This window comes from Ambystoma mexicanum, chromosome 11 (assembly GCF_040938575.1).
Source record: "Ambystoma mexicanum isolate Mex_15411 chromosome 11, UKY_AmexF1_1, whole genome shotgun sequence".
NCBI classification, from domain to species: domain Eukaryota; kingdom Metazoa; phylum Chordata; class Amphibia; order Caudata; family Ambystomatidae; genus Ambystoma; species Ambystoma mexicanum.
The window spans coordinates 3,610,308-3,632,721 of record NC_090934.1 but is presented as its reverse complement, the minus strand read 5'-3'; the positions used below and the strand labels follow the sequence as shown (position 1 = coordinate 3,632,721).

The 22,414-nt window shown below is 48.8% G+C and overlaps 1 protein-coding gene across 3 annotated transcripts in view; it reads right to left on the bottom strand.

The window, feature by feature from the left end:
- Positions 1-1,480: 1,480 nt before the first annotated feature.
- Positions 1,481-22,414, bottom strand: part of LOC138502974 (zinc finger protein 300-like) — a 669,426-nt gene continuing 648,492 nt past the window's right edge. Inside the window, exons 2-3 of one of the 3 annotated variants that reach the window (XM_069622381.1) lie at positions 16,228-16,486; positions 1,481-5,439 (exon numbers count right to left, since the gene is read on the bottom strand). In XM_069622381.1, the coding sequence (XP_069478482.1) occupies positions 3,539-4,537 (999 nt within the window). In that variant the 5' untranslated portion in view covers positions 4,538-5,439; positions 16,228-16,486 and the 3' untranslated portion in view covers positions 1,481-3,538. The remainder of the gene's footprint in view (positions 5,440-16,227; positions 16,487-22,414) is intronic. The other 2 variants (XM_069622382.1, XM_069622380.1) reach the window with 2 other exon arrangements.

The window sequence follows — 22,414 nt, the reverse complement described above, 5'->3', positions numbered from 1 at the left end:
CTGCATTGTTATATGATTCGTATGCCATTAGAACTGTCAGCAGTTGATGCATTTTAAAGGAGTCAATTGCTAAGTGTGGTACCGCATAGATATTGTATATGTTTGTCATATTAGAATTGCAACAGTACAAAGTGTGTTATTAATTAATGTAAACATCTTGAACCTTATTTTTATATAAAGAACTGTGTCAGCACATAACATAGTGTGTGGACATTCCTTTGTGGGGGGCTTGGGGACTACACTGAACTTAAGAACCAGCCCACATCACCTCCTGAGCTTAAGCCTTGATTGTTTGTCCATACTACCATATAGAGACTCTTGGTTGGGGTGCTCTGTGCTTCTACTACTCTGCCATGTAGAGGGTAGGGGTACAGATACCCCCTCCAGTCTTTACATAGAGCCCTAGGGGACCATGCCGGTGGTGATAGTGCACAGTATAAATCTCATTTAACATAAGTTCTATATTGCATTTGATCATGTGTTCATGATTAAATGATCCCTCACCAATTAAGATATTTTTAAAAATGCTTAATAAGCAGAAAAGATTATCCTACAATGTATCAGTTATTAAAAATAATTCATGATTTGTGGCAGACGAAAACAGAGCCAAGCCTGCATGAGCACATGTGCTGCACCTCCCATTATGTGCACATCATCCTACCAGAGCCACGCCCACACGTGCACATGTGTTGCACCTCCCATTATGCGCACATCATCCTACCAATGACAAGACTAGGAAGGAATTGTTATCTAAAATGATAGAAATTGGCCCTGAACAAAAACATTTGCTAATTGACTGTAGGCCAACAAAATTGCACCCAAGAATCACTTCTCTTGTGATTGTGAGAAATATTAATATACATTTAATCTCAAAGAAGAGAATCACATTTCTTCACAAATATTCAAAATCCAATAACTATTTCAAGACAACAACAAATTCATTTCGATAAACGGTTTGTAAGTAAGAAACAGAAAAACAATGATGATTTTTTACAAGGGTAGCCTCTATGACCTATTTTTCAAATGTAGAATGGAAAAATAATCTCGTAGTGCACTTTACTAGGTAAATATCACAATTGTATGTATTGTTCATTTTTAATGCGCCTATACACAAATGTTTCGAGGCACAGCAAGGCTGGAGGGTGGAACAGGAAGGAGGAGAGTAGCGATCCCAAAAGGCCTTGCGACATTCAGATCGTGCAAGTGCGGTAGCAGGAAATGCAAGCGGGAAGGGAGGCGGGGGAATGCAGGAACTGGGAAGAAGGGCCCATGAGAAGGAAGTGCCAGGGGAGCCGGGGGGATTGAGAGAATGAAGGGGTCCACAACTAAGTGCAGGGGCTGGAGGGCTACAAGCCGACCAGTTAAGTGCACGAGTGGTGGTAGGATAGTGAAAATCCTCATTTTTGACCTACAATTTGTAGAGCAAGACCTCCAGACAATAAAAACACCCCACTAAGGAAAAAAAAGCTAAGTGCACTGCTTTGCAAAAAAAAACAAGATTTATTTTGTATACAAAAAGGAAAAAGTATCATAGGGTTAGTTCAAAGCAAGTACTTGGTTTTTTAAAAAGGCATTGAACGTCACTCATGATGGAAGCTATATACAGTGTTATTCACCCACCTATATACATACATACTAATAACACACTATAGTCCCTAGACTGTTTGGTCACACACTAATCTACCCCTAACACATGGTCCCTGTCACAGTGGTTCCCAGAAACAGGATTAGTGCAGATCTGAAATGATGCCCTCCCGATTGGCTGAGTCAAGCGATGTGCACCTGCTTCATCACATGAGCTCAGAGATAACTCAGAAAGCTCCTCTTGATGGTAGACACGGTGGCGCCCTGAAGATGCCTCCCATCTCTACACTAGATTTGTTTTCACCTCTTGCTCCTAGTATCACTAATGAAGGGATGTTCTGATCCTCACTCCCCCTTATCTACTTCTTACCCCCATATTCACCAAGTCCCGTCTCTTCGCACTCATTTCCACCCAATGCCAATTCTACTCTGAATATGGTTTAATTACCACTACAAAATTCAACTTATGCCCTATACGTGTGCCTACCTAAAGCCACTGCACTACCCCCAAGATACATTTGTTGCTTATCCTATATTTTTCTTATAGACACTATCATGTGGCAAGCTTCCAACTATAATCCTCGCACATCTGCTCTCGTGCCTCTGCTGTTTGTGACGGGCTAATGCATGTTTCTCAGTCTGAACCTTTTGGCATTGCTGGGACGTTGCATGTGCATCCCCACTAGGACGCCATGTGGATTTCTGGTGGATTTACTGCAAGCAGTCATTTCACAGGGTAAATTCACAGATTTTAGCCTTAAAGTGGAGGAATGTATCTACAGTCTCGTGCTGGAGGGAACTCCTTTATTTCAAGGTCAATCTGGGAATGTCTCATTGTGGTATTTCAGTTACTGCCAGAAAAAAAGGGGGGGATTACAGAATTACCAGCACTTGTTTACCACACTGCTGAACCTGTAACGAGGCACTTAATTCAAGTAAATGCCTTTTGGAGATTAAGCCTTTTCTGTCATATGATGCTCTACTTACCATAAATGACAGTAATACCATGTTATTGTCAAACTAGATTTCAGAAAAATTCTGTTCCAAATTGTTAAGTGTCATTGTGTCTCTTTAACATGGTGCTTTTTTTCTCTATCTCTTGTTTCAGTGAAGTGTAGCATTTCGTTAAGGAAAGGCACTCTTCCAGTAGGAAAAAGACTTGCTACGCATGTTATCAGAAATCTCTGTTATTATACTCTGCCTTAAATTACAGTAACCCTTCTTCTTATGGTCATAGGCTAAATGACAGGAAACAGCCACTTCGATATAAGAGAACGTCACAGGTACATCAAAGAGATAACTAGTTTTATCATTAGAAGGATGTTATGTTAAAGGATTTTTATACCACGCACTATCACCACAGGAGTGGTCCCTGGTGCTGTGGGAGATCTGAGAAGGGAAGAGGGTGGGATGGGTTAGTAAGGTTGAGCGGGAAATAGAGCAAGAGAGCTGTGATGTGCTGTTGGCAGCCTCAGTTCAGTGAACACTGTTCGCTGAGCTTAGGTGTGCTTTTCGGTTGGTAATAACTGGCAGTTTGATATCACAGTTAGATAATATGCTCTGCTTAAAACACAGTTTGAGAAATCACTTCATTTGTGAGTTATTAATTATTCCTGAATCCAAACAGTTTCCTTTAATTCTATACATAAATCATACTTCAGCAGGGCCCAGGAGACTTTGTAAGTTGTGGATGTTTTGGGCATCCAAGCAGTCCATGTCAACTCCTTTTCTTCATATGTCCCCCCCTCCCCCGTGTGATTTTTTTTGTGATGTAGAAATAGGTCAGGCTTCACTGCAAACCCATAGTGTAATTTCTCTGATGTATCACACGTTTCTCATTACGCTTGTGAGCTTCATCACAGTGAAACATGTAAGTGCGATTTCTCTGGTGCAGCCCTAGTTTACCTTATTGCTTGAAAGACTTTGCATTCAGAACATGTTTAAGGGTTTCTCATCAGTGTGATTTCTCTGATGTATCAATAGTTTGCTCTTTTTGATTGAAAGATTCAGTGTGATTTCTCAAATGTAGCACAAGTTGATCATTTCGCTTGAAATACTTATCACATTCAGAACATGAATATGGTTTCTCCCCAGTGTGTATTCTCTGATGTATCAATAGACAATACCTTCGCTTGAAAGCCTTATCACATTCAGAACATTTATATGGTTTCTCCCCCGTGTGAATTTGCTGATGAATCAATAGATCACATCTTTGCTTGAAAGACTTATCACATTCAGAACATGAATATGGCTTCTCCCCAGTGTGATTTTGCTGATGACTCAACAGTTGCCCCCTTTTCTTGAAAGCCTTATCACATTCAGAACATTTATATGGTTTCTCCCCAGTGTGAATCCTCTGATGCTTCAATAGATCACATCTTTGCTTGAAAGCCTTATCACATTCAGAACATTTATATGGTTTCTCCCCCGTGTGAATTTGCTGATGAATCAATAGATTGACCGTTTGCTTGAAAGACTTATCACATTCAGAACATGAATATGGTTTCTCCCCAGTGTGTATTCTCTGATGTATCAATAGACAATACCTTCGCTTGAAAGCCTTACCACATTCAGAACATGCATATGGCTTCTCCCCAGTGTGATTTTGCTGATGACTCAACAGTTGCCCCCTTTGCTTGAAAGCCTTATCACATTCAGAACATTTAAATGGTTTCTCCCCAGTGTGAATTCTCTGATGCTTCAATAGAGCACATCTTTGCTTGAAAGCCTTATCACATTCAGAACATGCATATGGTTTCTCTCCAGTGTGAATTCTCTGATGGCTCAATAGATTACCCCTTTGCGTGAAAGCCTTATCACATTCAGAACATGCATATGGTTTCACCCCAGTGTGTATTCTCTGATGAATCAATAGATTACCCCTATGCTTGAAAGCCTTATCACATTCAGAACATGTGTATGATTTCTCCCCAGTGTGAATTCTCTGATGCATCACTAGACAATCCCTTCACTTGAAAGCCCTTATCACATTCAGAACATGTGTATGGTTTCACCGCAGTGTGGTTTCTCTGATGCAGCACTAGACAATCCCTTCACTTGAAAGCCCTTATCACATTCAGAACATGCATATGGTTTCCGCCCCAGGACGATTTCTCTGATTTATCAATAGATTATTTGTTTCTGTAAAAGCCTTGCAGCATTCAAAATGTTTATGTTCTTTCTCTTCGGTGAGAAATCTTTTCTGTGTAACGAGCTCCTTGTCCAATTCAAAATATGACCATAATGATCTTAATCTCTCAAGTGGTCTCACCAAGTCAGGTGCATTTTTATACACATGAACGTCAATAAAGAACCTCAATCCTCGGCCAGAACAGGCAAGTCTGAAAATAAAAAGTTTGTGCTTGCAACCTTTCGCTGTCCAGAGCAGTTTCTAGACTTGTGGTTTTTGTGGTTTTGGGCTTTAATCCTTAGCAGCTGCCACTGGAACATCATCACCAAATCAGGGGCACCATTGATTCTGAAGCATCAAGTCCAAAGTTGGTGTTGAACACCTTTTTCTTAATGAATGTGGTGCAATGCATGAAAATGCCCAGCCTCTACTTTAAAGTGGCAGCCATTCTTATTAGCTTCTCATCAGTGTAGTGGACACAGATTGGTACTGACTGGAAATAGGAACTAGATGTTTCCTCTAGAATCAATAATTGCACCTTTTTTGGGTGTGAAATGTCTTCAGTCTGTGAAATATTTTTTTCCACAGTAAGAGACTCAAGGCTGGTAGTAACTGTTATGAGCAAGAACACGTTTCCGAGGCCCAGCTATAAGAGGAAACTTTTTTAAATAAACAAAAACTTTTAAAACCATTTCACGGTTTTCAATGCTTCCTGCTTTGTCGCCCTGTTTCAAAGAAAAGGAAAAACAGGTTTAGTGTTCCATAAGTGATAAATACATATTCCATGTTTTAAATAGAAAATGTGAACAAGCAAAAAGGCACTTTTCAGTGTATAAAATCCTGAACTTCTACTGACATGTCTTATGGACACTGAGTTAAATGAATAGAGTAAGGCACCCTTAATATCATGGAAAGGGTTAACACAGAAATCAAGAACCAGGTGACAAATTGACCATTCCCCCATCACATGGCACATAAATTGATTAAGTTGTGAACCACTAGCCCACAGCCAGGTAAACCTTCACAATGTGGTGAAGTGTGGTCACTGACATCTAAGAAATGGCCAACCTGTCAGTCATGGTTGGTTTTGTCAAGTCTAAGGTAGATAGGAACACTGCACTGCCCAGTTTATCGATTAAATCGAAGATGCATGGCATGGGGTAGGTGTCAAAAGCAGAAATGTTGTTAACTTGTCGGAAGTCGATACAAAACCACCAGGAGTGGTTGGGTTTTGATACCAAAACGATCAGGGAGGGACAAGGACTAGAAGAGGGCTCTATAATGTCGGCTCTTTACATAGTTTCCACTTCTTCAATTACTCTATTTTTTTCCTAGATTTTGGGAGTCAATAGGGTTTTAGATGGACTAACTTTCCCTTTGGTGTTCTGATATAATGGTACATGCCCTGTACTACCAGGTTTTTTGCAAAATACATCTGGGAAAGAAGTAACAAGGTTGTCTAGGTTTCTCCTTTGGGAAATACTGTGGAAAAAGGTCTGTGTTATTGTAAAGACTGGTAGGGGGTGTCTGTACTTCTGCTCTCTATATGGTAGAGGAGAGGCACAGAAGACCCCAGCCAAGATTCTCTATAAGGTAGCAATGGACGAGCAATCAAGGCCTAGCTTCTCAGGAGGTGATGCGGGCTGGTTCTTAAGTACAGTGTAGTCCCGAACCCCCACAAAGGAATGTCCACACACTGTATTACTGAAAACACAGTCTTTATATAATTAATATTCAAAGGTATGTACACGATCACAATAACGCACTTTGTACTCGGCAGTCAATAATGATAAATATATACAATTCTAAAGTGGTACCACTAAGGTTATCCAATCTCATTAAAGTGCATCAACTGTACGGTTAAAATGTCACACAGATTAATAACTAGGAAACCAGCAATAGAGATAGGCAGGAACGTAAGATGGTTGAAACAACAGGCAGAATGCTGGCCCCATAACCTAGGCACAGTTCTGTGTGGAGATCCCCCCCACCTGGGCAACCTGTAAAATAAGATTTTTCGCACAAGCCCAGTCTATAGGTTCAATAGTCTCACTTCTTCCTATTAAGGTTTTACCCCCCCAATGTACCTGGTTGAGTAGAGTTCTCCGACGATGTGTCGACCGATCCTTCTTGAGTGCCTCTCTTTCAGGCGGGAGCCACGGATCGTCGAGAGGTGTCGGGAAACTTGGCGTTCGGTGTCGGGGAATCGACGGCTCTTCTTGAGTGCCCTCCCTTTAAGGCAGGAGTCACGGGTCGTCGAACGTCCGATGGGGAACAGGGTGAACTACGGCAGGGAAGTGACAGCTTTGTTCCTAGCAGTGCTAGTCGACCACAGAGCGTTGGCATCCTGCAAGGAAGAGGCGTGCGGGGCACCTCAGTGACGATAGTTCTGGACCGCAGAGATGATGAAGAACTGTGGCCCAGCAAGGGCGTCGAGCCGTCGGCGTCTCTGTGGTCCTTAGGTGGCGGGAAACCCACCGGTGGATGCTTCTCAGCACGTCAACGGTCGGGCCTTCTCCAGCGGGAGACGATGCAGGCGAGAGCGTCCGATGATCAATTGAAGTTCTTAGGCAAACGGGAGCACAGCGGCTTTGGTCGGCGACGTCCGTCGTCGACAGTGGCGGACAACAGTCCGAGTGCTTCTCCTTGGAGTTCCGCAGCAGTCCCCGTATCGGGTCGGCAGCCTGTCGAAGGTCTGTCTACCACGGAGCGTTGTCAAAGATCAGCTGTGCACGATGGTCCCTCGTAGCTCGGTAAGAGGGCGCCTTACCAGGTCCTCTCTGGGTCAGTCCTTGGAGGCACAACAGCTTGCAGATTGTGAAGGAGAGCAACAGCAATTCTTCTCGTCCAGCAGGGCTTCAAGGTCAAGCATCAGTTACTCCAGTTACTCGTTGTAGTGGACTTCAGCTTCTGAACACGATTCCTAGCAGTGAGAGGTCCCCAGATATACTGTTGATCTCCCATTCATTCCGCTGGGTCACACTCAAGCATCCAATCACGAATACGGACATTCATGCAGGCAGGCAGGCAATCAGGCACACAAGGTATTCAGGCCATTCACTTCTCTCCAGACACTCACAACAGGTTATGTGTATTGGGACAAGTACCGAGCCGTTCAACACTCCAAGCTGCATTCATACCAGTTTCCGGCAGGGTTGTCTTAGTCATTGTGTCAACCACCAGATACTAGACACCCACAACACAGAATGCATATTCGTCACACACTCTATTCACCTGGGTCCCACCCACAGGAGGTACCCACAACATACATCTCCGGGAAGGATCCAGCTAGTCTGGCCAGGCCTTCACAACAACACCATATATGGCACTTCCATCCAACAGCCAGTCAGGGGGAAGGGACAGAGTCAGGGCTTCCCAGGACTTTGGGAAAACAAGGTAATGGGTAATAGAAAGCAGGAGGCCACAGGGGCCATCTTGTTTTCCATCAGGAATCAACTGATCCCAATGGCAGGGCCGGGGTATCCCAAAATGGAGGATACTTCGCGCACCTGTCGATTTCAGCATGGAGCTGCCACCAGCCCGTACCCTGCTCTGTGGGCCACCCACAGATGCCCAAAAACATACACTAGGGTGCCATAAGGGTATCCCACGGGTCCGTTCACCAAACCAAAAGAGAGAGCTGCACCACCAGGATTCCCACATTAACTCCTGCACAGAAAACACGACAGAACACATGATAAAAAGCAGTAAAGGACAAGGATACGGAGGCACTGTCCCTCTGATGCATTTCCAGCATCACAGTTATCAACTTCCTCTGGTACCAAACAGGCTAGTATGGAGGATGTGGAGGCTGTTGGATTTTCCTTCCATTCATTTGGCAGGTTAATATGATAGAGATGGGTCTTTTGTCTGGTTGGGCTACTCTATAAGTACATGCACCTGTACGTTCTATTATCTCATAGGATCTATGCAACTGAGAATAGTTTATTCTCAGAGATGGGTAAGAGGACCAACACTTTCTGACCCACAGAGAAAGAGCAGAGATTCACCTTTTTATCATAGTCTTGTTTTTGTTGAGTCTGGGCTTTCTCTATATGTGTTTGTACCAAGGTTCTAACTAGGGTTATATGATCTCTTAGTCAGGTGGCAGCCTGGGACAGCAGTATTGGTGCTTCTTCTCTTTCTTCCCAGGTTTCTATGAGCATATCTAATACATCTCAGGGCTCACCACAGTAGAGTAAATCAAATAGAGAGAATCCAGTAAATGCTTCAGGAGTTTTTCTTACTGCAAATAGGGCCCAGGTTATCATGCGATCTCAGTCCTTCCTATCACTTCCTTAGGATTGTCTTACGTGTTTTATTAAATCTCTCCACTTATCCGTCTGTCTGGGGGTGGTAAACTGAGGTTCTCAGAGTGGCGATACGTAATAATTCATTTATCTCTCTGATCAGTTTGCTCTAAGTTCTTTCCCTGGTCTGTTTGAATCTCATTGGGAAAGCCTACTTGAGAAAAGAAGGGCAGCAGATGTTTTAAAATCTGTTGGGTAGTTCCGTATCTCATGGGGAAGGCTTCAGTATACCGGGTGGCATAATCCACAATCACCAGGATTCATTTATTTCCGCAATTACAAGGTTTCTAAGGGACCTACAATTTCCAGGCCTATTTGGGAAAAGGGGACTTTGTTTATAGGTAGTGGGTTCAAGGGTGCCGGTAAAGTAATAAGTGAACTGGTTTTCTGACATCTCACACGTTTGGATAAAGTTCTTTATATCCACATGTAAATCAGGCCAACAGACCTTCCCACTAATGTGTGCTTGAGTCTTAGACTGCCCCAAGTGTCATCCCCCCGTCAAATGGGAGTGTGCAATTTTCAGCGCTATCTTCCAGTGGGTCTTGGGTATCACCAGCTGAGTTTCAGTCAAACTGTTCCGTTTCTCTCTGATAAAGGAGACCTTGATTCAAAAAGAAAAAGGGGCTGCCATTTCTTAGGCCTTCATCCTCAATTATTACCTGTAAGAAGGCCTCAGCCAGTATGGGATTATTTCGCTGGGCAAATGCTAAATCACGGAGGATAGATGTCTCAGCATTCTGGGGGCGGACTGATGTCAGTTTCTTATTGGCCTCTCCAAAACGCTTTTCACCTCTGTTTCCTTAACTTGCCTCTCCTCTTCAAAGTGGGGAAACAAAGCCTTTTTGGGAATTCCCTAGAATATTTTATCTCTGGGTTGTATTTTCCCCATGCTTTCATACTAAAACTTTTATTTCTCCTCTAATGTCTGGGTCTGAGACTCCTGCCAGGATGTCTAAAGCATATACTTCCATGCTAGGTCAGCTTTTGGGGGCGACCCTATGTAACAGCCAAATAGGGGTATTAGGACCAGGTCCGTGGTAATTAGTCCACTCTTTCCAGGAGGGATAGGAGCTTCCCTACTACTACATATGTTTAAGCCAATGGATTCTTTGGTTGCAACCGAGGGCTCTGAGGCTCGATTCCTATGTTTTTGAAATGTTAGGGTTCCCCAATTAGCATCAATTGAGTTACAGCCCATTCCTGACACCACACGTAAGGAAGGCATGGTATCATGAAGGAAGACCGGCACAAGGGGGTTTATTGAACTGCAATGGGTTGGATGAACACCTATCTAACCCTAAATCTAAGGATGGGAGTAAGCCACGACCATCAAAGTAAAAATAACAGTCCTAGTGGAGTCTTGTCAAAATAAAAAAGGCCAATACTAATAAACCTATTGCCAAACCTTACTTCTAATAACAAATGGTGTGGGAAAATGATGTATGCAAAAGAACGAGTGTTCAAGAAACAATATGTCAACACAGCTGGATAATTAGCTTCCCATCCCCTGGTTTTCTGCACGGGGGAAGGTGGCACACTTGAGTTTAGCACACACTCTGGCTACTCCAGTATGAGGATGCAGTTCAGGATACAAATACCCGGGCCTTATGAGCCAGGACATAAAATAAGCGGAATTGCATTGCAGTTTGCGATAAAATACTGCATATTTGCTTTTTATTTAAAGAATCATGTCGCACTAACTGCAACATGATTTTTGGAAGAGGATTCATTTAGGTAGCCTGGCCTGCCTGGGTTTGGGCTGCATAGCTTGCAGGCGAGGCAGAGGTAGAGTATCCCGGACTGGGCTCAAACATTGTGTCAATGTATGTGCCCAGCACAGGCGCTGTGTCAGCCAAGCACATGCGCAGAAGAGTGGCACAAGCAGCTCAAGTCATGGGCAGCTCGGCTGCCAAATCTTTTACACGGATGCCGAAGGGTGATTTAGAAGCTAACTTCATCCTGTTGCCAAAGGTAAGGTTAACAACATTTGTAGTGCTTCTGTAAGCAGCTGTGTTACATTATGGCTGCAGGCTTGCCGTCAGTGCAGCGCTTCAAAGAACAGTTAAAAAGCCTCATTAGGCTGTTTTACCAGTGCAGGAAGAAAAAAACAAACAAACAAGCACTGATAAAACAGCATCCAGACAAAATGCCTCCTTAGTGTCTTTGAAGTGCAGGAAAGCAGTCACTGATGTCCTGCGCTTCAAAGAACATTTTAAAAACCCCATCAAGCTTCAAATAACATTAAAACAGCCTGCAGGAAAAAGGCCTTCATGGCTTGGGATGGTGTATGGGCGTTTCAACCTTTTCAGGACCCTCAGCAGCTGCCCCCATGTTGGCAGTCAGCAGTCTTCTGGCGGAAGCAATATATTGTATTTGTCAAGCTTTAAATGTGCACTTTGCAGTGTGCCTTTTACAAGCTGCATTTGCTGGAGCCCATAATGATGTCTCCTCCCTCAGGGTATACAAAAGTGGGATAATCACATCATTGCCCTTTCACTCCAGTTTCTCTGTGTCCTCCCCGACTGACAAAGAAGCAGTAATAGCTTTTGAGAAGATGTTTAGTGTTTGTGCTACCTGCTGGTTGGCCGTTTCGTGATAATCTGTTTCTTGGTCTCCATTATAATGAATACACCCCACAGGTGATTACAACCATTTTCTTCTGCTCTAAGCAGGGAAGGACCCAAACCTGTTGAAATGGGCCAATAAACATCTACAGTCAGTCCTGAACCCAGGTCTTGGCAGGTGGCCCCAAGCAGATGTTTGAAAAGGGCCCTGGCTCACCTTCGCCCAGCCCTGTTAATGTCTTTGAAGTGCATCCTGTCTGACCCCTTGGAAAATCAATCAATCCCAAACTTAGCCAGAGGGATTAGAGCGCATCCATGTCTTTTGGGAAAATGTGTTACCCGGTTCCTTGACGCCATATAATGTGACTCTGCCAATATCAAAATGAACCGAGCGCACTTAGACATCATCCGGTGGTGTCATCCAGTGCCATTTATTTGGGCTATAAAATAACTGTGGATATAAGAGGATTGTCCTCTGAATACAAGCCTTCAGAGCTAACACGGGAAGCCTTTTCTCACACCACCCAGAGGAAATAACGAGAATACTTCTGCTTTGTTCTTGGGGAAAAAGTGACTGATAACTCATCTGCTTCTTGGACCAGACAAGGTCCTAGAAGAAATCTGTTTCTCCACTTAAATTACGGGGAGAGCATTCACCTTCATGCTGACAATAGATTAAAAAAATGTATCTTTGATCAGCAAGCAAAGGGGTATACAGGAGTAAACCACTATCTTGAAGAAATATTGTTTCCTGAAGGGGCCTACAGAACTAGAAGGGAAATACACTAGAGATAGTGTGTAATGTAATCATTGGCCGAAACATGTTTACGATCTAAAATAAGAACAGTTTCCCCTTTTTCTCCTTATCCTACCTGGTTTGTTCCTATAGGATTTGAGCTTGTGTATATATATATATATATGCATGGCATCCGGTACTCCGGCACATTGTGTGTCATTCATAGGTTCTTGAATAGTTTTTTTAATAACAAAGGTTATGTACATGTTGATTTTCTAACAATATGCTTATATATGTTGTCTTTTAAAAAAAAATGTTTTGTGATTAATAAAAAATAAATCGTGATTAATAAATAAATCAGTTCGTTTTTTAACAACAATATGTGGTTTCATGATGAATTGTTCAAGTTTAGGCTGAGATTCAGCCACCTCTTTTATGTAAACATGAAGAGTGGTAAAAACATCACCAATTGAATTTTCTGTCAGCATAGAAAGGGGTAACCAATTCTTTTTCTTTTTTGGCTTAATTGAAATCTCCCGTTTGAGAATTGGTCCCCCGACAACAAAAAATAGGGAGAATACCTAATCTAGGTTAAACTGAAACATGTTCTACAAAGTACAATCTTAACAAGCATATTCATATTAGATGTTGCAGGGTTTTGTGGGTACGTTTCCTGATTACCTGAACCTGTCGGCAACAAAAGCAGATCGGAAACAGTAATTAAATGCAAATTGGATCGGACACATTTTTTGTTGGATCCCAGATCTGGGAAAATCCGGCCCAATGACCACGGCTGGGCATAAGGCCTTCTTAATGTCTTTGAAGTGGGGGACGGTAGTGATTGTTTCTTTGATTGGAGTGTTTCCACAACCCCCGTTCTTTCCCCAGCATGGGATCCTCTGCTGCGGGGGTGGGAACACTTCAAGTGTGCATCAGAGGAACAATCACTGCTGTCCAGCAGGCCCCCACAGCCTGCAGGGATAAGGCCTTATACATTTTCTGGGAGCATGGGACTGCAGTGATTCGCTGGTGTCCCGTCTTTCAAAGAACATTTAGAAGGCCTTATGACTGCAGACTCTTATCAGCGTGGGGCTGTGTGCTGTAAAGTGTCTAGAAAGAATCTTTCTCCCACCAGATGATCAGCGGGAGAAGTATTAGAAGTATTATTCCCAGCCATTTGCAAACAGTCAGCCCCACACTAATAACAGCCTTCAGGCATGAGGCCTAAATGTGGTTGAAACTCAGGACTACAGCAGGCCCGGCGTTCAGGCTTTTAATCTTTTTCCATTTGAAAGGTGTCCGAGCCCAAGGGCTCTCCCCATAGCAACTGGCCCCATGTTGGCAGTCAGGAGCCTTGTGACATGGCAACTGCTTTCATTCATGACTTTAAATGTGCACTTTGTCGTGCCCACGTTTATAAGCTGCATTTGCTGGAGCCTTTCAAGACATCACCTCCCCAGGCCTATGCAGTATACCAAAGTGTACTTATCACCTCTTTGCCTTTTTACCAGGTTGCTCTACATTAGCCCCTTGCTGACAAAAAATATATAGCTTTTCGTGAACATTTACAGGGTAATTCATAGAATTTCGCAGAAAAGTGTCGCAAGCGGCTGGCGCAGAGTGTCCGCGTGCGATTGTGTGCGCCAGGCACGTGCGCTAAAACCGATTTCCGCACACAGCGTATTCATGGATTTCATGCTCCCAAACCAGCCGTGGCGCAGAGTATCGCAGCGAGCCTGCAGCAGCGCCAGTAACGCCCTCGCGCAAGGAAAAGCCATCAAAATCGCTAAATCATCGCAAAGGGCTGCGCTAACCCTGGACCAGTTTACAGGGCTGCCAAACAAGGAACGCAAAGCGGGCAACCTTCATATCAGGAGTACGTGGGAAGTTTTACACGCGATTAGCCAGGGTACGTGTATTACAGGGGTACGCGGGAAGTTCAACACGCGATTGTCCAGGGAACGTGTATTACAGGGGTACGCGTGAAGTCTTACATGCGATTAGCCAGGGCATGTGTATTACAGGGGTACGCGGGAAGTTCAACACGCGATTGGCCAGGGTACGTGTATTACAGGGGTACGCGTGAAGTCTTACATGCGATTAGCCAGGGCACGTGTATTACAGGGGTACGCGGGAATTATCACACGCGATTTGGCAGGGTACGTGAATTACAGGGGTGCGTGGGAATTATCACACGCCATTTTGCTGGGTACGTGTATTACAGGGGTGCGTGGGAATTATCACACGCGATTAGGCTGGGTGGGTCCTCACAGGTGTTCCCTGTACACCCTCCACGGCCCCTGCAGGCAGCCCACAAAACAGGGGACTACCCTGCACACCTGCTCATGTCCCCCTGCACCCCCACCCCCGAGCCACCAGGGGCAGCCTCCACCAGGCCCCCACCCATGTCTCCCACCACCCCCACCCCCCAGCAGTGCAGGGGCAGCCTCCACCAGGCCCCCACCCATGTCTCCCACCACCCCCACCCCCCAGCCACCAGGGGCACCCTCCACCAGGCCCCCACTCATGCCCAACTCATGTCCCCCTGCACCCCCACCCCCCAGCAGTGCAGGGGCAGCCTCCACCAGGCCCCCACCCATGTCTCCCACCACCCCCACCCCCCAGCCACCAGGGGCAGCCTCCACCAGGCCCCCACCCATGTCTCCCACCACCCCCACCCCCCAGCCACCAGGGGCACCCTCCACCAGGCCCCCACTCATGCCCAACTCATGTCTCCCACCACCCCCACCCACCAGCAGTGCAGGGGCACCCTCCACCAGGCCCCCACCCATGTCTCCCACCACCCCCACCCCCCAGCCACCAGGGGCACCCTCCACCAGGCCCCCACTCATGCCCAACTCATGTCCCCCTGCACCCCCACCCCCCAGCAGTGCAGGGGCAGCCTCCACCAGGCCCCCACCCATGTCTCCCACCACCCCCACCCCCCAGCCACCAGGGGCACCCTCCACCAGGCCCACACCCATGTCTCCCACCACCCCCACCCACCAGCCACTAGGGGCACCCACCACCAGGCCCCCACCCATGTCTCCTACCACCCCCACCCCCCAGCGCTGTGGGGCACCTGCCAGCAGGCCCCCACCCATGTCCAACCCATGTCTCCCACCACCCCCACCCCCCAGCCACCAGGGGCACCCTCCACCAGGCCCACACCCATGTCTCCCACCACCCCCACCCCCCAGCAGTGCAGGGGCAGCCTCTACCAGGCCCCCACCCATGTCTCCCACCACCCCCACCCCCACCCCCACCCCCCAGCACTGTGGGGCACCTGCCAGCAGGCCCCCACCCATGTCCAACCCATGTCTCCCACCACCCCCACCCCCCAGCAGTGCAGGGGCAGCCTCCACCAGGCCCCCACCCATGTCTCCCACCACCCCCAGCCACCAGGGGCACCCTCCACCAGGCCCCCACCCATGTCTCCCACCACCCCCACCCCCCAGCCACCAGGGGCACCCTCCACCAGGCCCCCACTCATGCCCAACTCATGTCTCCCAGCACCCCCACCCCCCAGCCACCAGGGGCACCCACCACCAGGCCCCCACACATGTCTCCTACCACCCCCACCCCCCAGCGCTGTGGGGCACCTCCCAGCAGGCCCCCACCCATGTCCAACCCATGTCTCCCACCACCCCACCCCCCAGCAGTGCAGGGGCAGCCTCCACCAGGCGCCCACTCATGTCTCCCACCACCCCCACCCCCCAGCGCTGTGGGGCACCTGCCAGCAGGCCCCCACCCATGTCCAACCCATGTCTCCCACCACCCCCACCCCCCAGCCACCAGGGGCACCCTCCACCAGGCCCCCACTCATGCCCAACTAATGTCTCCCACCCCCCCCCCACCCCCCAGCCACCAGGGGCACCCTCCACCAAACACCCCACCAACCTGGATGACTCCGTGCCATCTTCCCCCGTTGGGCCCTGTGGGGTCCCAGCTGCTCCTTCTGCTGCCGAGGAGTCCAACTCCGACCTCCGCCTCTTGGACCTCCCCTCGCCAGCTGCGGCCTGGGACGCGGCACCAGACTCCTCACTCCCCGACGAGATCACAACTTGGGAGGGGATCCGGCCCTTGCGTCTCCGGCTGGTGGTGCGACCCCTGCCGCTGTGCTCCACAACACCTTCTCCGCCCTCTTCATCAGTTGACGCTGCAGACAGGGAGAAAGAAAACACAGGCATCAGGGCACTGTAAAATGGACTCATACACACATGACAGTTATACATGAGTGGCATTGGTAAACCTCACACATGGCATCACAATCCCCAACACACATGTCATTTCAACTTGCACACATGAGCCATACCACAGCCATAATGCAACAGCCAGCACCATCCATTCACATACAACAGCATGGGCAGCCAAAGGTCATCCACACATCACATGCAACATAGGGAGTACACTACACATGCACACACAACACCAAACCTGCATGCATGTGTACACCTCCGCCAACTGTCGCAGTGTCTCCATCGACATCCATGTCACACCTGACAATCATTCCTCCACATCCTGTGCCATGCAAGCCCACACACACAAGCACCATCCATGTGTCACACATGAGACCCCTCGCATGTGTCACCCTCACAGCCCTGTACACCCCCCCTACTTGGCCACATAAAAATACATGTTCAACCTGCACACTCCTGGCACACCACCACACGCACAGCTTACAATCAGTATGCATGTACACTTACCGCTCGACTCCAGACGGGTCTGCTTCTCAAGGACCTGGATGTGGAGCGCTGGGGATATGCGTTCCAGGACACTCATCTGATCTTCCGACAAGTGGCCCCGCCCGCCCCTTAGCATCTGCTGCCATCATGAGGCGCCGGGCCTTGTTGAGGGTCCTGGACCTGAAGTCCTCCCAGCGCTTCCTGACACGTTCGTAGTCGCGGACTGCCACCTCCTCCGCGTTGATGGCAGTCACGATGTCCGTCCAGATCCGAGTCCGTCCTTCCTTCCTTGTTGGCGCGCAACCTTCCGAAGAGGGCATCATACTGCCCCAGGACATGCTCCACCAGGACACCAACTTCCCTGGCACTGAAGCTGGTGCCCCTCTGCCTCCTTGGCCGGGGGTTGCCACTGGTGCCAGATGTTGTAGTGCCCGACATGGCAACCCCAGAGGCAGGAGTGGGTGGGCAACTGGGGGCTGGGGCTGGGCTGTGGGGCGACGGAAAAGCAGTCGGGAGCCTTTGGTTCCAGCAGGGGTGGTCACAGCAACAGCACCCCTGGCTGATGTGCAGGCAGCAAATGGCAGGGCACGTGGGCAGCAGGCAGTCAGGCAGCAGCAGATGGCAGGTGGGAGCGTGCTCAGGGCTCTGGGGGGCAGTAATTTGGCCTCCTGGGCAGGAGCGTGGTCTTTCGTGTGTGAACGCGTGGACAGCTTGATACGGAGTGATTTTGCACGTGAAAATCCAACACGTCTGCGTGTAAATCGATGAAAGGCCCTTAGCGCGTAAACGCGTCACCAGCGTATGCGCGTCTATGAAGTCACGTGCACGCGTAGGAAAATGTTGCGTGACACGTCCGAGTGTCAAAGCGTGTTATTGGTGGAAATAGCCCTACACGCAGAAGTTACAAAGCGTGTAATTGGTGAAAATGGACCTACACGCAGAAGTGTCAAAGCGTGTAATTGGTGAAAATGGACCTACACGCAGAAGTTACAAAGCGTGTAATTGGTGAAAATGGACCTACACGCAGAAGTGTCAAAGCGTGTAATTGGTGAAAATGGACCTACACGCAGAAGTGACAAAGCGTGTAATTGGTGGGAATGGGCCTAGCACGTACACGCTGCGTAAGTGACGCTGTACGTGTGGGCCTGCATATAAGGTACGTGTAGAACACCATTTCCTTGTACGTGCTTTTCGTGGAGAGCGAGTGGGTGAATTCTGTACTTCTTGTCATTTCACACGCGATTTACTTCACGGCGTTTCAAGTTCGTACTCCCTGTTACCTCTGACAGCTTTTTCTCTTTTTTCTCTTGTACTGGTTTACCTGGGCCTGTTCCCTCAAACAGTGTTCCCTTCTACTGTTGTCCTGTCTCCTCAGACAGCGTACATATCTTCTTTTGGCGGGGGTGTTGCCAACCAAACGCGCTCATTTTTCACGCTCTTTTACCTGGCAGACGGTGAGTCACGCACGTATCTAACATCTGTGCTTGCCCCGTGTGTAGCCTACCCCTTCAGAGGTCATTCTAGGCTGCGTGTGACACGCATACGTTCATTCTTGTGTTACTGGGTGCCACAGCGTAGTGCAGGTTTTTCTTTCTGCACACGTGGTCTAGGAGGGGTTGCGTGCACGTCATCTCCCTTTTTTGGGCCTCCTGTGCGTTGCGTGACCCGTCATCTTTCCCCAGGGGTTACATTCAGCCTTGCTAGAGCACTAGGGTACAATTACCATCTGGTACCCAACCCCTTTGACCCCCCAATTGCCCAGGACAATAGTCTACAGCCACTCCACATTAATATCAGTGCCATGGCTGGGAGGCGAGGATTCCGTAAGGGTGGCAAAGATGGAAGAGCCACAAGTGGTGGCCGTGGTGGATCCGGTAGGGGACGTGGTCGTAACTTGCAGGGTGAGCCTGTCCCCCCATGTGTGGAGGACCAGTCAAGGGCACCCATAATCCCCCCCCTCCCGTTGAGGCTGATGTGGCTGACACCATCCATGCTCAGCCCTTGTTGGACCAGCCCATTGTGGCACCAGACCTGGCTGACTCCATGGCTGACTTCCAGGTCAGCAGGGCTACGACACGTGCGCTGGTGCACGTTGATGCCATCATGCCATGTGGATCTGGGGCAGCAAGGTCATCTGCTGCCCCAAGTAGGCAGGGCGGAGAGGCTGCAGGGGCAGCTGCGGCTCCATCCACCCCAGCTCTCTCACACCCAGCCAGGACAGTGTCGGTCCTAGTCCATCCTGCTGACATTCCCCCTGACACCATTACACTTGAGCCAATGCCTGCACCAACTCCCATGCTGAGTGTGCAATCCCACACACCTGATACAGAGCCCACCAGGGCTCCTGCCCCTAGTGTCCAGAGCGGCGCAGGACACTCAGGATCACCACCACCTTCCAAGCGGAAGAGGAAGAGTGCTCGCCCGGAACAGGCTGATGCCCCAGACACGGCTACACAGTCCGGCCCGTCGAGGAAGCCCAGCTTCACGGATGACGAACTGAATGCACTTGTCGAGTATGTGTCCGGACATGATAACGAGATGGTCATTGTTGCAGGATCCAAGACCACACCTGCACAACGCCAGGCACACTGGCAGACCGTTGCGGACATCGTAAGTGCCCTTGGAATCGTGAGGCGCACAGCCAATGATTGCTATAAGCGCTGGAATGACCTAAAGCGCAGGGCAAAGAAGAAGCTGGCCTCAAGTCATGCCGCAACTCTAGTGACTGGAGGTGGGTCTCCAGTAGTAGACATGGAACTCACTCCACATGAGTCAGTCGCTGGGACCTACGTCACGGAGGAACAGATCCAAGGCGTGGGAGATCTGCCTGATTACGAGGCATTGTCCGGTGAGTGCACATGCATGTGTGTGTCATCCATGTGCATGGTGTGTGTGTGTGAGGGCTTCTGTTTGTGTGCCAGGTGAGAGTGTGTGCGCCTGAGTCGTATGGGTCAGCCATGTGCTTCATGCAATACATCCTGCGCAGCTGCATTTGGCCATTGCAGTATCCCTTCTGCCAACAGTAGACATCTAGCCCAACAGCACGCCAATTGCCCTTGAAGTGTCACCTTGCCACAACATTGTTGCTTATTTTTCTCTGTTCATTCAGACAGATTGTTTGCATTCCACCACTTATACTAGGCATTTCTCAGTCCTCTAGTCACATGTCTGGCATGGCTATGGTAAAGTGGAGTGACTTTGTTACCTGGATATCATATGTTCACACATGTCCCTGTGCAATTGGACCATTTAGGACTGGCAGCTCCAGGTGAAAAATCAGACGTGTTTGAATTAGAAAAGCTATTACATGCGGGAACTGGACTGAATGAATAAGTGCTGCCCTCCTCTCCATCTTGCCTCAATAGCAATGGTACATGCCATCTGTGTGATGGCATGTGTGTGTCACCTGGCAATCACAGGCCAATGTGTGATGCCACTGCCAGGCAGCATGCAGAAAATGTGTTCATCTTCCATCTTTGTGTCATCAGTGTGTGCCATTTGCCTGCCCTTCATACGCAGTGAGGGTGCATGCATGGGAGGGTCTTAGTCATGTGGGACATGCGTCAATCAAGTACTGGTTCTCTTGCTTCTCAGCCCTCATTGTGTGCCATGGTGCTAATGCATGTTTCCATTTCTTTGTTATTATGTCTTTGCAGGGGAAGACACACCTGATACTGCTGGGGTTGTGGAGATGGTGCAGAGCCAGGAGGGGTCCGAGGGCCGACCAACCACCAGTGAGGGACGTGGTGTGCTGGTGGGTGAGAACCCACAAGTGCTACAGGTCGTGCTCTCAAGGGGTGTCTCTGGCTGCACCTCCCCCGAGCTGTACTCAGCTGTTGATTCGGATGATGAGACCTACGTGCCGTCGCAGGTGAGTGTTCCAGGGAGGGATTCTGTTCTGTCCCACCCACCTGCACCAGGGTCAGTAGCCACAATGGGGATGTCAGTGTTGGCAGCTACGCCTTTGGTGGTTACGGATGCAGGGTCACACTCCGCGACATCTGATCCTTTTCCTGGGCCAGCAGATCAGAGGGGGAATGCAGTCCTGCAGCCTCAGGCAGTGCCGGCACAGCAAGGCGCAGTCCGCCTTGCCCCAGACAGGTGTGGTGCCCGCCGACGTGGTGGCCGTACGCCACCTGGCAATACCGCATGGGAGCAATCCATTTACGGTATGGCTACCCAACAGGCAGCATCATCCGAGATGATGGCTCAGGCCATAGATAGGGTGGCCACTTCCATTGTCCCCCCTGAAAGGCTGATGGAGCGACTAGAGCAGGCAACCGACTCCATCTGCCAGTCACACAGGGAGGACATGTTGGCGTCCAACAGGGACAGGCGGGCGGCACTGGCGACTCTGCAGGAGGCCATCTCCATAGAGTCCCAGGGCCACAGGGAAGCCCTGAGGCAGGAGCTCCATCACCTCAGGACGACTCTTGTTGAGCTTGAGGCTTCGACACACCAAAGGACAGAACAGCAGCTGGAGCGTCTCACCCGTATGCTCTCAGCTGAGATGCAGGCAACGAGGGCGAAGGTCCGGGCATCCCGCGAGTTGTTGCATGGGGACCTCTGCACACTCATCCTCCAGAACGAGACCTACCACACCCGCATGCTTGCAGCCATGGAGGAACAGAGTAGAGCCTTGCGTGGGCTGCCTCCCATAGTGCAACCACCTCCGGATGCAGCTGCACAGAGTGATAATAGCGACAGCAGTGATACTCCCACAATAGGGTAGCCGTGTGGGCCATGAGCCCATGGAGGTGTTTTTTTTCCCAGGATCCACATAGGTGGGTTTTGGTGTGCACCCTGTCCTCGGACCTCCAGGGTGGCCTCCCCAACCCCCCCGGGCCCATCAATGGCCATTTTTGATTTTTTATTTTTATTTTTATTTTTTTCCCAATTTTTTTGGGACAATTTGTTGGCTTCCGTGGTTCCTGTGGGCATACGCTGCATTGTGGCTGGGCACATGCAGGCTTGTCATGTATTTGGTTCAGATGCCTGGGTTTGAGTCACACACACCCCTCCTGCTTCCCGTTTCCATGGGCTTGCAAAGGGTGTGCCCAAGTGACATTGACGTACATGGTGACATTGGACTCCCACTACATGTGTGGGTAGTCTAGTCAATACTGTGTATACATTCCTAGTGCATATTGCTGTTGTGTTGTACACTGCATGTTGCATTGATGTGTAACTCATCATCTGTGTCTGCCTCCCAATTTGCAGGTCCCTTCCTCATGTCTACACAAGGCCCTCTAGTCTGGAGATGGGGTCCTTGTTGGCAGCAGTGCACCTACAACTCTACATGGCGCCAACACTGTACAGTTGGAAGTGGTGGGAGTGCAGGCATTTCCAGGTGGTGAGACTACTGATTTATTACATTAGTGAAGTCATGTTAATGGTAGTAC